General features: G+C 47.6%; 1 protein-coding gene across 1 annotated transcript; it reads right to left on the bottom strand.

The window, feature by feature from the left end:
* On the bottom strand, positions 4,177–11,029 carry LOC8079609 (plasma membrane ATPase). Its single transcript, XM_002447204.2, has 14 exons — positions 10,772–11,029; positions 9,016–9,135; positions 8,673–8,909; positions 7,028–7,912; positions 6,820–6,924; positions 6,591–6,735; positions 6,335–6,499; positions 6,021–6,259; positions 5,888–5,920; positions 5,727–5,808; positions 5,482–5,642; positions 5,202–5,375; positions 4,935–5,117; positions 4,177–4,836 (listed from the first exon to the last, which is right to left on the bottom strand). Exons 1-14 carry the CDS (start codon positions 10,811–10,813, stop codon positions 4,552–4,554), a joined length of 2,856 nt encoding a protein of 951 aa, XP_002447249.1. The 5' UTR covers positions 10,814–11,029; the 3' UTR covers positions 4,177–4,551.

The following is a 13,402-nucleotide window of genomic DNA, read 5'->3' as shown; positions in this document are numbered from 1 at the left end:
GATTCCATCGGGAACCTTCATATATATGTCCGAATCAAGTGACCCATATAAATATGCTGTCACCACATCCATCAACTGCATAGATAGATGATTTTGAACTGCCAATGATATTAAGTATCGGAAAGTAATTCCACTCATTACTGGAGAATAAGTTTCATTATAATCAATGCCGGGTCTCTGCGTGAACCCTTGTGCTACGAGCCTTGCTTTATATCTCACCACCTCATTGTTCTCATTCCGTTTCCGAACGAAAACCCATTTAAAGCCTACAGGAAAGACTTTGGAGGGTGTGGGCATAGCTTTTGTGAATACCCCTCTTTTAGTGAGCGAGGCTATCTCAGCTTGAATTGCTTCTTTCCATTGAGCCCAGTCTGAGCGCTTTTTGCACTCTGCCATGGTCTTAGGATCTGGATCATTGAGAAAGATTTCTGCAATTGCTGCGGAGAAATACATGTCTACAACAGTAGTCTTACGATCGTATGATTCACCAGAATCAATATAATTGATGGAAATTTCTTTCACCCCATTATTTGACTCAACATTTTCCAAAACTATGGAGTCAGGGTGTTCCGATGTCCCAGGATCAGAATTTGGATGCACCGTTGATCCGGGTTGTGGATTAGGTCCTGGTGTTGGACTTTCATCCACTATTGGGTGTCTAGTAACATGAGGTTGGCTTGGATTTACTGATTTGGAGGATCTAGTCCTCGGTATCCTCGGACGCTTGCTTTGAGCATTATCCTTCGGTGCGGCCGTACTTCTCCCCCTCTTCTTTGGAAGTGGGAGTTGAATGGTTTTTATTGGTACCTCCACTCTTTCAGGCGCATTGCGAGCAGGATAAGAGGATTTAGTGACACCCTTATAATCAGTAAATGCTTCTGGCAGGTTATTTGCAATATGTTGCAAGTTTATGATTTTCTGAACTTGTTGTTCAGTTTCTTGAGTACGTGGATCTGAGGGGGAATTGCCTTGGGCATTCCAGTTGATTTCCTGGCATTCACTTTGGTACTTGAAATCTCCCCCTAATGCTGGGAAATGGTCCTCATTGAATATGCAGTCAGCATACCGGGCCGTGAATAAGTCCCTTGTAAGAGGCTCGAGGTATTTGATAATCGATGGGGATTGATATCCCACGTAGATACCAAGTTTCCTATGTGGACCCATAGAGGTACGCTTAGGTAGTGAGATCGGTACGTATACAGCGCAACCGAATTTTCGCAGATGGGAAATATTTGGCATATTCCCACGTACTAATTGCAATGGGGAGACAACATGGTATGCAGTTGGACGCAATTGAATTAAGTCAGCAGCGTGTAAGACTGCATGACCCCAACATGAAGTTGGTAGATTGCAATTTTGTAGTAGTGGTCTTGCAATGAGTTTAATTCTTTTAATAAGAGATTCTGCTAAACCATTTTGTGTATGGACATATGGGACAGAGTGCTGAACTTGAATTCCTAAAGCCATACAATAATCATTGAAAGCCTTTGAGGAAAATTCAGCAGCATTGTCCATTCGAATTGATTGAATTTGATGTTCAGGATTATGTGCTCTAAGTTTAATAACTTGAGCAATAATTTTTGCGAAAGCATGATTACGTGTGGACAAAAGACACACATGAGACCATCTAGTAGATGCGTCTATTAGAACCATGAAATACCTGAATGGTCCAGATGTTGGTTGTATAGGGCCACAAATATCTCCTTGAATGCGTTCAAGAAATTTTAGTGGCTCATTTTGGATCTTGACGGGCGATGGACGCAAGATCAATTTTCTTGTAGCGCATGAAGCGCACATAAAATCTGAAGATTTCGGAAATTTAGCAGTATTTAACTCATGACCATTTGAATTGCTGATAATTTTCCGCATCATCCCTATACCAGGATGACCAAGGCGATCATGCCAAGTTTTGAATGCATCAACATTCTGAAAAATTACCTTGTACGCAACATGTGGCACGGGTTTGATGTATGTGTAGTACAATCCGGACGGAAAAGAGGGAATTTTCTCAACAATTTGTTTGCCATATCCATTGTTTTTAGTAACAAGGAGAATTTCCTCATTATTGTCATCAAGGGTTTCTATATGGAAACCATTTTGACGGATATCTCTATAACTTAATAAGGTACGCTTTGAATCGGGATACAATAATGCATCCTCAATTGTAATTTGGGTACCCATAGGGAGTACGATAATGGCACGACCTGAACCAATTATCGTAGCATCGCGCCCAGCGATTGTCAAAACATTTCCTTGTCTTTTAGTAAGAGTTTGGAAATATTTTGTTTCCCTAAGAATGTCGTTGGATGCATATTCCACGATCATATTCCCTGTATCAGCAAGATCCTCGCCTCCTCGTATGATGTTGTTGCTTGGTTCCTCGGGAACTTGTTGCGAACAACCAGCCTCTTCCCTGGTGGTGTCAGGTCGAAGATTGAAATGGGCTTCATACTTCTGTCCTGGTGCAGCTCGTCCACGACCCACAGACTTTAAGTAAAGATCAACTAGATGACTTGGGGTACGACATTTCTTTGTAGTATGGTTATAACAACCACATTTTTGACACACAGGTTTATCATCCCTGTTCTTGGAAATGTTCTTACCCTTTTTGTAAGGTTTACCTTTGTTGGAGTCACCTTTTTGGGGCTTCTTATTGCGTCTGTGCTTGTTTTTACCCTTCTTGGAGTTTCCTTGTTGATAGTTCTTTTCAGATCTATCGTTAGACATGGGTTTATTCTGAGTATATGCATGTACTTCAGGCAATGGAGCAGACCCAACAGGGCGCTGCTGATTATTCCAAACCATAAGTTCAGAATGTTTTTCGGCCTCAAGTAAAGTTTGGATAAGCTCCGAATAAACCTGGAAACGTCTTTCACGGTATTGTTGTTGAAGAATCCTTTCAAAGGGAAGCATAGTAGACAAAGTCTTTTCTATCTTATCCGCATCAGTAGGTTCTTTCTCGCAGAATTGCAATTTTGAGCAAATCCTATGGACAGCATGATTGTAGTCACTCACAGTTTTGAAATCCTGTAAGTGAAGTTGCGTCCACTCATAGTTGGCCGCGGGCAAGACAAGTGCCTTTTGGTGTTCATAGCGTTGCTTAAGTGAAGTGCATAGATTGTGTGGATTTTCTTCCAACAAATATTCAACCTTAAAATCAGGGTGAATGTGGCTCCTAATAAGGTATAGGGTTGTATAAACGTGTTGATCTTCAAGCGGTGCAACCCCATCTTCGGGTGGTAACACAGCTCGATAAAGTCCACAGGACGAAAGACTAACTTTTATGTTTATAGCCCATGTGGGATAATTGTGGCCGTCTAGAGCTAGTAATTCAAACTCTTTGACAGTCATTGATCCGGTGGTCGGTACAGAGGCATGAATTGCCTCTGTTCGTTGTTCTTCTTCCTCAGTTCCTGAGAGCAACGTGTCTGATTACGTGTTAAAAGTGAATGTAAATGAACAGTGATTTTGGAAACAACTAGTGTCTTTCATTGATCTCATAGAATATATACAAGTGAAGGGGGGCATGTCCGTACGGACACAACCGTTCAGTTTACAGAACCACCGAAGGGACATGCCCCTTCGGAGATTACTAACTGCTAATCCTATGATTAACTGCTAATCCACTTCTCTAATCTTGTTGTATCAACGGATGAGATCATTAGTGATAAGGTGTCTATTCACCAACAGACACCGTTTCGCAACAAAAACTTTATCCAAAATCCAAAATGATTTTATTTTTTAGTACGGAGGGAGTAGATTCATAACTACTCACACAAGTTGAAAACTGATAGGGCTACACTCGTCTTTTTACCTCTTGCCTAACTCCTTGGAAACCAATAGTAGTTACAAAGCTTTTCCGGAGAAAGAAAGTCCTTCATGCACAAGCCTATGATTTCATAATTCTATGGGGCTAGTCCTGTCCCCTTTTGCAGCATCAAGATAAGTCTATAAATTTCATAGCTCGTTATGATTGCTTTGGTAAATTATTTCTTTCATATTGGCCTTCACTGTAGCCAGTGCGTATATATGGTAGTAAAAAGCAAGCCAACTTTCGCACATTGAGAAAGAGACGGCATTGTATTGCAGAACCAGGGGACAAGACACGAACTAGATAACACACAGAAGACGATTTTGTTGTCTGCATCAATCAAGTCAGAAAGGAACACAATGCTCTTGGCAGAAAATTTTTGTTGCATTATTTCTTCATTCACCTCGCTTTCCACGAGATCACCGGCTAGTTAGGGGAAAACGCAAGTAAAATGATTACAACAAGCGCACACTCCACTATTGATTTAAACATAATATGAGAACAAAAAAGAAGCTCCCTAGAAAGACGGGTACCAAACCATACCATCATATAGCAGTATCTGGTGGTATAGCGCTTTACAACTAGGGCTGCTCAGTCAGATCAGCCACACGGTTCTTTTGTTTTCAATTCATCACCGGAAAATTTTTTTGTCTGTAATAATCAGAGATGACTCCGTCGCAATAAGGCGGGGTCGGGCGCCAAAGGTTTTTTTCGTCGACATCGATCGCAGCAGGCGGCTCTCACACCGTGTAGTTCTGCTGGATGGTGTCGATGTCCAGCCCCTTGAGCTTCACCACCGACTCCACGTGGCCCTTGAGGGTGTTGAGCTCCCTCAGCCTCGCGATCTCAGCTCGTCTCTTGGCCTGCTCAGCGATCTCCGACAGCTCGCGGTAGCTGCTCTTGTCGTTGAACAGAGTGTTGGTGGCAGCCTCCGGCGGCTGGAGACCGTGCAGCGTCCTCTGCGCGGTGGCCCATTGCGCCTCCCTCTCTTCCCGTCCGTAATCCTTCTTGGTGGTGAAGGCGGTCTGCGCAAGGATTCAGAGATACACATTAGCAAATGGCTTGAGAGAGAAAACAACGCAGAGTCTGTTTGCTTCTCCGGCTATTGAAAAAGAAATCCTACCTTGTTCTCGAGGAGGTTGTCCCATGCCCTGCCGCTGAGCACAAATCGGATGAAGAACTTGATCAGGTCCAGAGGGAAGTAGAACACGATGCTGTAGAGCCAGACGACACCAGCCCAGCCCCAGCCGATACCCTTGATCCTGGCGAAGCCCCAGTTGGCGTAGACAGCGAGGAAGGTCGCAACCTGCATCAGTAAAAACAGGCACAGATTAGGCATATGCTCTCTTGCACGAACTTCCATTCAGCTCACAGGCAGCCCGGTACTTACAAGTTGAGCGAGCAGGAACGCGGTGACCAGGAGCAGACCAGGGCGCTCCACGAAAGACCAGCTACGGGAACGGGTGACGAAGATCAGAGCCTGGCTCACAATACTGACTTGGAGGTACAGCGCAGACATCATCTCATGCTCACTGTCCCTGATTGACCTCACACCGAATTTGTCCTGTGCAATATCACCGTAGTGAGGACAGACCAAACTTCACAAACAGGAAAGTACAAACCGATCGAGGAGATCGATACAAAGGCTTAGGGAAATTTTGAGAATTTACCGAGAAGAAGTCGGTCTTGTGCATAGCCCAGAAGAAAATGACAGTCATTATAGCAAGGTAGCTTCCGAGCACGATACCGGTAGCGAAGATTTCCTTCAGCTTCCAGCTGTCGGGCAAGGGAGATGGCTTAACTCTGTCCTTAGAGATGGTCATGATAGTACCTGCAAAAAGGAAAAGATGGTAAGAAATAGAGAAGCAATGTCTATACTATGATACTATTAGGAAAAAAAAACAATAATGCATACCGTCATTGAGAATGGCAATGATAAGGACCATGAAGGGAGAGAAATCATATTTCCAGATCAAAGCAATGAGCATAAATCCAAGCTGTAAAATAAAATACACATTAGGTTGCAGACATAGTGAGCTTTCCAATTTAGTACAAGAAAATATGTCAGGTACTTACCACTATACGGATGGTGATGGAAACAGCATAAATCTGTTGATTCACAAGATGAAGCAGGGAAAAGAGTCAGAACGTAGATCATATGTATGCTACAATAAAAAGAGGGAAAATAGATGCTTAGAAAAGAACTAACGGTGTAATTCTTCATCCTCTGGAAGATGCATCTGCTAGTAAGGACAGCGCTGATAATGACACTAAGACCTGGCTCAGTAAGGACAATATCAGAAGCACTCCTTGCAGCATCAGTAGCATCCGCGACAGCAATACCGATGTCGGCCTTCTTAAGAGCTGGGGCATCGTTGACACCATCTCCAGTCATACCAACAATGTGTTTCTTCTCTTGCAATCTCTTCACAATCTCATACTTGTGTTCTGTGTAACAAAAATCCCATAAGCAAAAGATACTTTACATAGCAACTAGAAAGTATTTATAGGTATTTGACTCACCAGGGAAGACTCCAGCAAACCCATCGGCCTTCTCAATGAGCTCATCAACAGGAAGTGCTTCAAGCGTAGAATCCTTGTTTTGGCCGAGCAAAGCTGAGGAAGGATACATGTTGGTACCCATACCAAGCCTCCTTCCGGTCTCCTTACCAATAGCAAGCTGATCACCTGAAGTACAAAGAAGATGTCCAAATTTAGTCATCGCACAAATACTAGCATAATAAATTTTAAAATCATTTGTTAGTAAGAGATTATGTACCAGTAATCATCTTGACATTAACACCAAGAACAAGAGCCTTGCGAATTGTCTCAGCACTGTCGTGCCTAGGTGGATCAAACAGGGGCAACAAACCAACGAATTGCCATGGTCCACCAGGGGACTCCTTATTTTTCTCAGGCACTTCCTGTAGAGGTCACATTTTGAATGAGAAAATGGCTCACCGATCACCAAAACCGAAATAACGTGAAAAAGAACATCAGCAAGATACCTGTCTGGCAACAGCAAGCGAACGAAGACCACGCTCAGCATACTTGTCGATAATACCGTGTACCTTCCGCCTCAAATCCTCCTTGCAGTGGCACAGGTCAAGAATCTGTTTGGTTTCATCACAGGAGCAATTAATTAGTCACCCTGAAAGAACATTTTTTTTCAACTCCAGAAACCAGAATAAGCAATATTGTCACAAATTTCCTCACCTGCTCGGGAGCACCCTTGCTGACACGGTGCCAGTTGCCATCGCCATCAATGTATGTCAGAGCAGTCCTCTTATCAACAGGGTTGAAGGGCAAGAAGTGGACTTCCCTGATACCAGCCCTGGCCTCCTTGGGATCAGCAAGCATGCCAACCATGGCAGCATCGATGGCATCCTGGTTCTCAGTCCTTGAAGCCCTTGCAGCCAACAGCAACACATGGTCTTTGTCGACGCCTTTGCAAAACACCTCGACGAGGTTCTTGTCGACACTAAGCTTGTTGAGGGTGAGTGTGCCGGTCTTGTCACTGCAAAGCACATCCATACCAGCCATCTCCTCAATAGCAGTCATCCTCTTAGTGATGGCACCCTGCTGTGACAGCTTGTGCGAACCGATGGCCATGGTGACTGAAAGCACAGTAGGCATGGCAATTGGGATACCACCGATCAAGAGGACCAACAGGTTCTCGATTCCGCTGCGGTATTTGCGGTGCTGGATCGGGAACATGACGATGATCTCGACGATGATGCCGACCGCAATCGAGCAGATGCAGAAGTTACCAATTGCTGTCAGGACCTGTTGGAAGTGTCCGACCTGGTTGGTGCTGTCCACAAGATGAGCAGCCTTGCCGAAGAAGGTGTGCACTCCTGTGGCAATGACCACGGCCTCGATCTCACCCTGCTTGCAAGTGGACCCCGAGAAGACTTCGTCCCCAGGGCCCCTGGTAACCGGGAGGGATTCTCCAGTAAGCGCAGACTGGTCAACCTTGAGAGGATCACCCTCGAGGAGGCGAGCATCGGCAGGGACGATATCACCAAGCTTGATGCTGATGATGTCACCAGGAACCAAGATTGCAGCCTCTTGCTCGCCCCATCGGCCATCTCTCAGAACCTAGAACAGGTAAACAAATCTGATGAGATGAAATTGATAGCAATTTTTTAAAAAATAATTATCAGCTAATAACAGCATTACAGTTTACTTTAAGTAAGCATTAGTACCTAACACATTTCAATTTGTTTGACTCGCCACAAGTTGGATGAATAAAACAATATTCAAATGACAGCGATGTTTTGTGAGCAATGGCATGTTTTTCTTCTCTAACATTAATTAAAAACACCGGAAAAGGTGAAGGATGGCAACCCAAGTTGAGAATTCTGAGCTAGTTAATGCCACGTGCAAGACAATAATGCATCCTCCAACTTAGATACCTTCCAGCCATGGATAAGACTAAACCTACGTATGAATGGAACTGGAACTTGACTTCTCTGTAGAAAAAACGTAAGTCCTGTATCCAAATAAGCTGCAAATGCCAAGGTGCACCAAACTATCCCAATTCTTTATGCCAATTAAACAGCACCCAAAAGATGTGTACCTATCTTTTCGTCAATAATGGAATATATTCCCAATCATGACCCATCCAATGGACCATTAAGAACTTGAGTTTTTGGACATGACATAAGTGGAGATTTTTCAAGCTAAAAGCTAGTACAGAAAGATTCCTCCTTCCACTATATTGCAACTTGTCTATGAAAATATCATTGCTACCTAACTATAGAATAGTTCTTGTATTTTTCTCTTTATAATCTTTCAAGGCTATTTTATTCCTGTTTAAAAAAGTTTCATTTCGTTAAGTATAGCTTGTTATGCTCACCTTGGTTTTGGGAGCAAGGTTGGCCATGAGTGCAGCAGCGGCGTTGCCGGCATTGTTCTCCTCAATGAATGAGATGGTGGAGTTGATAACCAGGAGCACGATGATACCGACGAAGTCCTCCCAATCCGGGGGCTTGCCACCACCGTTGGCAAGGGCAATGGCCATGATGGCAGCCATCTCCATGACCCATGACAGCGGGTTCCACATGAACCCAAGGAACTTGAGGATCTTGCTCTCCTGTGAAACGCAAGACAACCAAAAGCATCAGCATCGTAGACAGTGCCATATATGAAACTCAATCCAAAGGGAAAAAAATTGTGTGCAGGTTTGATCCGGTCGTTACCTTCTTCTCCTCGAGCTTGTTGGGGCCAAAGATCTCGAGACGCTGCTGGCCCTCGCTGGAGCTCAGCCCCTCGCGGGTGCATTTCAGTTGCTCGAACACCTCCTCGATGGGGATGTTCTCCTGCAAACACAAACGGGGCCGTTAGTGAGGTGGGAACAATAATTCCTTTTGCACGGTGTAACACACGTACTGTCAGTTAAAAGCAAGAACTGTCAAAGAACACTCCATGCAAAGCAAATCTCCGCGGGCCCACGGTGTCAGCGACTACCTGCTAAAGTTAGCGGTTGGAACATGACAAGGAAGCGCCCAAAGGACAGAGCGATGTACGGGGCCAATGATTGCCAACAGTACGGCCGTCCGATCTCGATCAGAGGCCGCTGGCGCAGGGCGCCCGTCCCCACTGCCGCTCCACACTTTCCGTGGCCCCTCCCACGTGTGACCCAGCAAGCACGGGCCCGGGGATGCGTGCGGGCGCGTGTGAACCGGCCGAATTGGACGGAACAAAAAGACGAGGCGGGGCCACCGGTCATGCTCAGGTGGCTGTGGCTCTAGTGCAGTAGTGCTCCACTGGGTCAACACAAATTATTTAATTTAAAATAATAAAATAAGTAAAAGCTAACAGCTAACAGCTCAAGGAGCACGGGATTTCCTATTTTCCCCTCTCTCTGAGGCCTATGGTGGTTAGCGCCTAATCTGAGCAGCATGATTTCTGTCGATTTGCGTGCCCCGCGCAAATGACCTTTTTTTAGATGGCGAGGGACTTTTCGAGTTTGACTCTACGTGCAATTTCGTATAACCAATATTATTATTGGTTCAGTTACGATATGAAAGTTAATACATGCCCGTACTAATAAAAAAAATCCAAAGGGGCCAGGACTGGTAGCGGGACTTCATAAATTCAGATATTTTAGGCTTCTATTCAAAACAATTTCGAAGCATCGAAGCATGGACAGATCAACGTCCATATATGGCGAAAAGCGAGCAGATTTTGCTCCACGATCAAATCTGGGAACGTATTAAATACGGCAGATCATCAGAACAGCAATAAGTGAGCGAGCGATTTCAGAGTCAAGGGTGTGTCTCTCTCCAAGCTAAAGAGATAGTAGGAGGCGTGGGCGGCGGGGCAGCGGCGGCCTACAAAGCTGAAGCGGTAAGCATTCAATCAAACAGCTCACATGAGCAAGACACGGGAGGAACATGACCACCGCCAGGTGGCCGGCCCCTCCGTCCCCTTGGCTGAAAAGCCGGTTGAGAGATACAGTAGATTGAGCGCGTGAAAAGGCAGCTTCGTTCCATCGTCCATGCGGCGGAGAGAGGATGGAAACAAACATATATAAAGGCATAAATAAAAATCTTTTCGCAGGGACAGGATTCCCTCGATTTTGTTTCCTTTTGCAGGAAACATGTTTCCTTTTTAGCAGGGAAAGGACCTCCTGCTCCTGCGTGTGAATGAAATCGGTAAACATGTTTCAGAGTTCAGACTCTGGCCTATTTTTGCTCTCTTTTTCTTTTTTCTTTTACCTCCAGGATCAGCAGCTAGCGTGGGGAGGAGGAGACAACGGCAAGTCAAAAGGGCAGGCAAAACTGACCGCCGGTTTACATGGATCATCCTCACCTCTAGTCTAGCAATCAAAAGCGGCGTACGAACGTACTAGTACTAGAAATATTGCAGTCTGAATCAAGGCGGCGCAAGCAAAACAAAAGGATCGGAAGCAGTAGTAGTGGTAGCGGCAGCCAGCAAGCAGTAATTCCTCACCAGATCGACGGCTTCATTCTTGATCTCCTCGAGTCCACCCATGGCGGACGACGGCGGAGCGGACCCGGCCTAGAGGCGAAGAAGCCCGACGGCAGGCACGGGCATATGCCGGCGCCTCCTCGCTTCTCTTCTCGTCGTGCGAGCGAGAAGGGAAGGGAAGGGGAGGAGGGTCCAATGAACGGGACGGGGCGGTGAGAAAAGGGCAAGTGGAGAGTGGTAGCGGTGGTGGGCGTCGAGTGGAACGGGAGGAGATGGGTGCGGACTATATAGCCCCGCGCCGCTTTATACCCGCAGGCCGCGCAGGCCAGGCCACCATCCATCCATCCCTAGCACTAGCAGCCCTACCACCACCACCACCACCCCCCCTCCGTGGGGGCCCACGGAGCCGCCAGGTGGGTCCCCCGCGCTCGCGGTCTCTATTCGCGTGCCCCCGTCGAGTTAGGCCGCCCCCGCCCGAGACCGCGCGCACCTGGCCCGTTGGCACCCGGTGAGATCTAGCCTGCGCCGCACCGCGCGTGGCCCCGCGCGTCAGCCGCGTGCGGGTCGAACGGTCGCCGGTGGACGTGGAGATATACCAACGGCTTCGGCCTTCGGGGGGTTTGACCCCAACCCGCGGCGGGTGGGGCGCGGGCGTGGGCGTGGCCCCCCCCCCCCCCGAGGAACGGAACGGAGTTTCCGCGCCTGTCAGCCAGCCACTTGGTGGTGGGCCCGCACCGTCACGGGATAACGGGGCGGACGGCGCAGGCTTCGCTTCGGGCTGGGGTCAGTCAGTCTGGGTGAATTTACGAGCCCCGGTAGCCGTGCGTGGGACCGATCGGGAGGAACGGAACGGAACGAACGGACGGACGCGGAGATTCCTTGGCGGAGCCGCCGGCGGCCGTGACGGGTGCGGATAGCGATCGTACGGCACGGGAGGCGGATCCGTGCGCCCGACTGCCCGAGGCCGGCGAACGCAACCCAACGAGGGTCTCGTTCCCATTTCAGTAGCACAAGCACTGAAGCAGGCAGTTGGGCGTTGCCGAGGCTGGAACGGGGACGGGGGCGGGGCGGTGGAGGGGAGCAACAACAACAAGGCAGAGCCGGCGGCAGGCACAGCGCCTCGTGCTCTGTCCGATGAGATGAGTAGGATGCGAGTTGTCAGCGCAAACAGACATGTGCAGCTGTTGAGTGAGAACCGGCAACAACAAGAAGAAGGCGCCTAATCTTGGTGCAGCAGGAGCGCAAGTTCCTTGGGTCCGGTCGGTGGTAGTATGATCGCGCGCAAGCATGCATATGATGGAGGGACGCGATGCGATGCGATGCGATGCGACCTCGTTCTCGTCTCATGGTCATGGATCGTGTTCAAACGCACATGGACTCATGGAGATGAGATGAGATGAGATAGACGCCCAGTTGACAAGTGCCACTGCGGCATGTTCCAATGAGCAAGAGCAGGTGAGGTGAGCATCGGCGGCCAGCTTGTTGTGGCTTAGATGACGAATTAACAAACGATTCCAGGCTCCAAAAGAAAATGCGCGCCGTTCCTACTCTACAAACTTGTGGGATTCTTTTTCTTTCTTTTTTTTTTAGAAGATGCCACTTGATTGATTTCTCTCTACGGGCAGGACAATCATGCAACGAAGGATAGGAGGGCCTTGTTTACTTCCCAAAAAATTTTGCAAAATTTTTCAGATTCCCCGTCACATCGAATCTTTAGACGCATGCATGGAGTATTAAATATAGATAAAAATAAAAACTAATTGCATAGTTTGGTCGGAATTGATGAGATGAATCTTTTGAGCCTAGTTAATCCATGATTGGACAATATTTGTCACAAACAAACGAAAGTGCTACAGTACCTGTTTTGCAAAATTTTTTGGAACTAAACAAGGCCCTGATGACGCTGGGTCTCACAGATGGGCCAAGATGAGAGAATATCGCGTGCCAGCCACCGTTGCCGTACAAGGCCACAGGGCGTTCTTCCTTGTGCTGGGTTCAGGCGGGGAACAATTTTGCTCCGGATACGGTACGTCCCGTGCGGCGGTGTCCTCGTTCAGATTTCTGTTTGACCAGGCCAAGGGCAAGGCATCATCCATTCCATCCTGGGCCCTCCTCTTCCTCCTCCTCCTCTCACTGGTGGCACTGCGTAGCAATAGCAACGAACCAAAACTCCTCGTGGAGCTCGAAAACGGCAACGGATAAACCGGCCGCCGCCCGTTTTGGTGGTCTCTCTTTGGAAGATGAGACGGATCCTTTGGTCTCTTCGCTCTCGAGGCCTGCCATGCATGCCATGCCTGGCAGGCTGGCACAGACTACAGCCCTTCCGTTGGCCACAAAAGAGCAGTTGCAGTTTGCACGGCCATTCAAAAATTCACAAAGAGGAGACGACGACTGATAGATTAAACAACCCGGAAATTCTCTACAACTTGCCACGAGATGCATGATCCGTGATGACTTCAAAGGTCACGCCTGCCGACGTGGCCGCCTGGCCCAGCTAGCCCTGCTGGTCCGAGCCGCCTTCCACCCCTAGGCCCTAGCTCCTCTCCTCTGCTCTGTGTCTGCAGCTGGCTTGGTCAGCGGGCGGAGCCCCCACGAGCTGCTGAAAGTGAAAGCGCCCAACAATGCTGACGCCTCACAACAAGCGCAAGTCCT

Source organism: Sorghum bicolor, chromosome 6, assembly GCF_000003195.3.
Source record: "Sorghum bicolor cultivar BTx623 chromosome 6, Sorghum_bicolor_NCBIv3, whole genome shotgun sequence".
In the NCBI taxonomy this organism is placed as follows: Eukaryota; Viridiplantae; Streptophyta; class Magnoliopsida; order Poales; family Poaceae; genus Sorghum; species Sorghum bicolor.
Note: the sequence above shows the minus strand (reverse complement) of the source record. Positions and strands in the feature narration are given on the sequence as shown.

Excerpts from the sequence above, each read along its gene's own strand:
- LOC8079609 (XM_002447204.2), bottom strand. The coding sequence starts at position 10,813 with ATGGGTGGACTCGAGGAGATCAAGAATGAAGCCGTCGATCTG. Across the intron at positions 5,809-5,887 it reads CCATCACCATCCGTATAGTG|CTTGGATTTATGCTCATTGC; the intron begins GTAAGTACCTGA and ends TTTATTTTACAG. Across the intron at positions 5,643-5,726 it reads CATTGCCATTCTCAATGACG|GTACTATCATGACCATCTCT; the intron begins GTATGCATTATT and ends TCCTTTTTGCAG.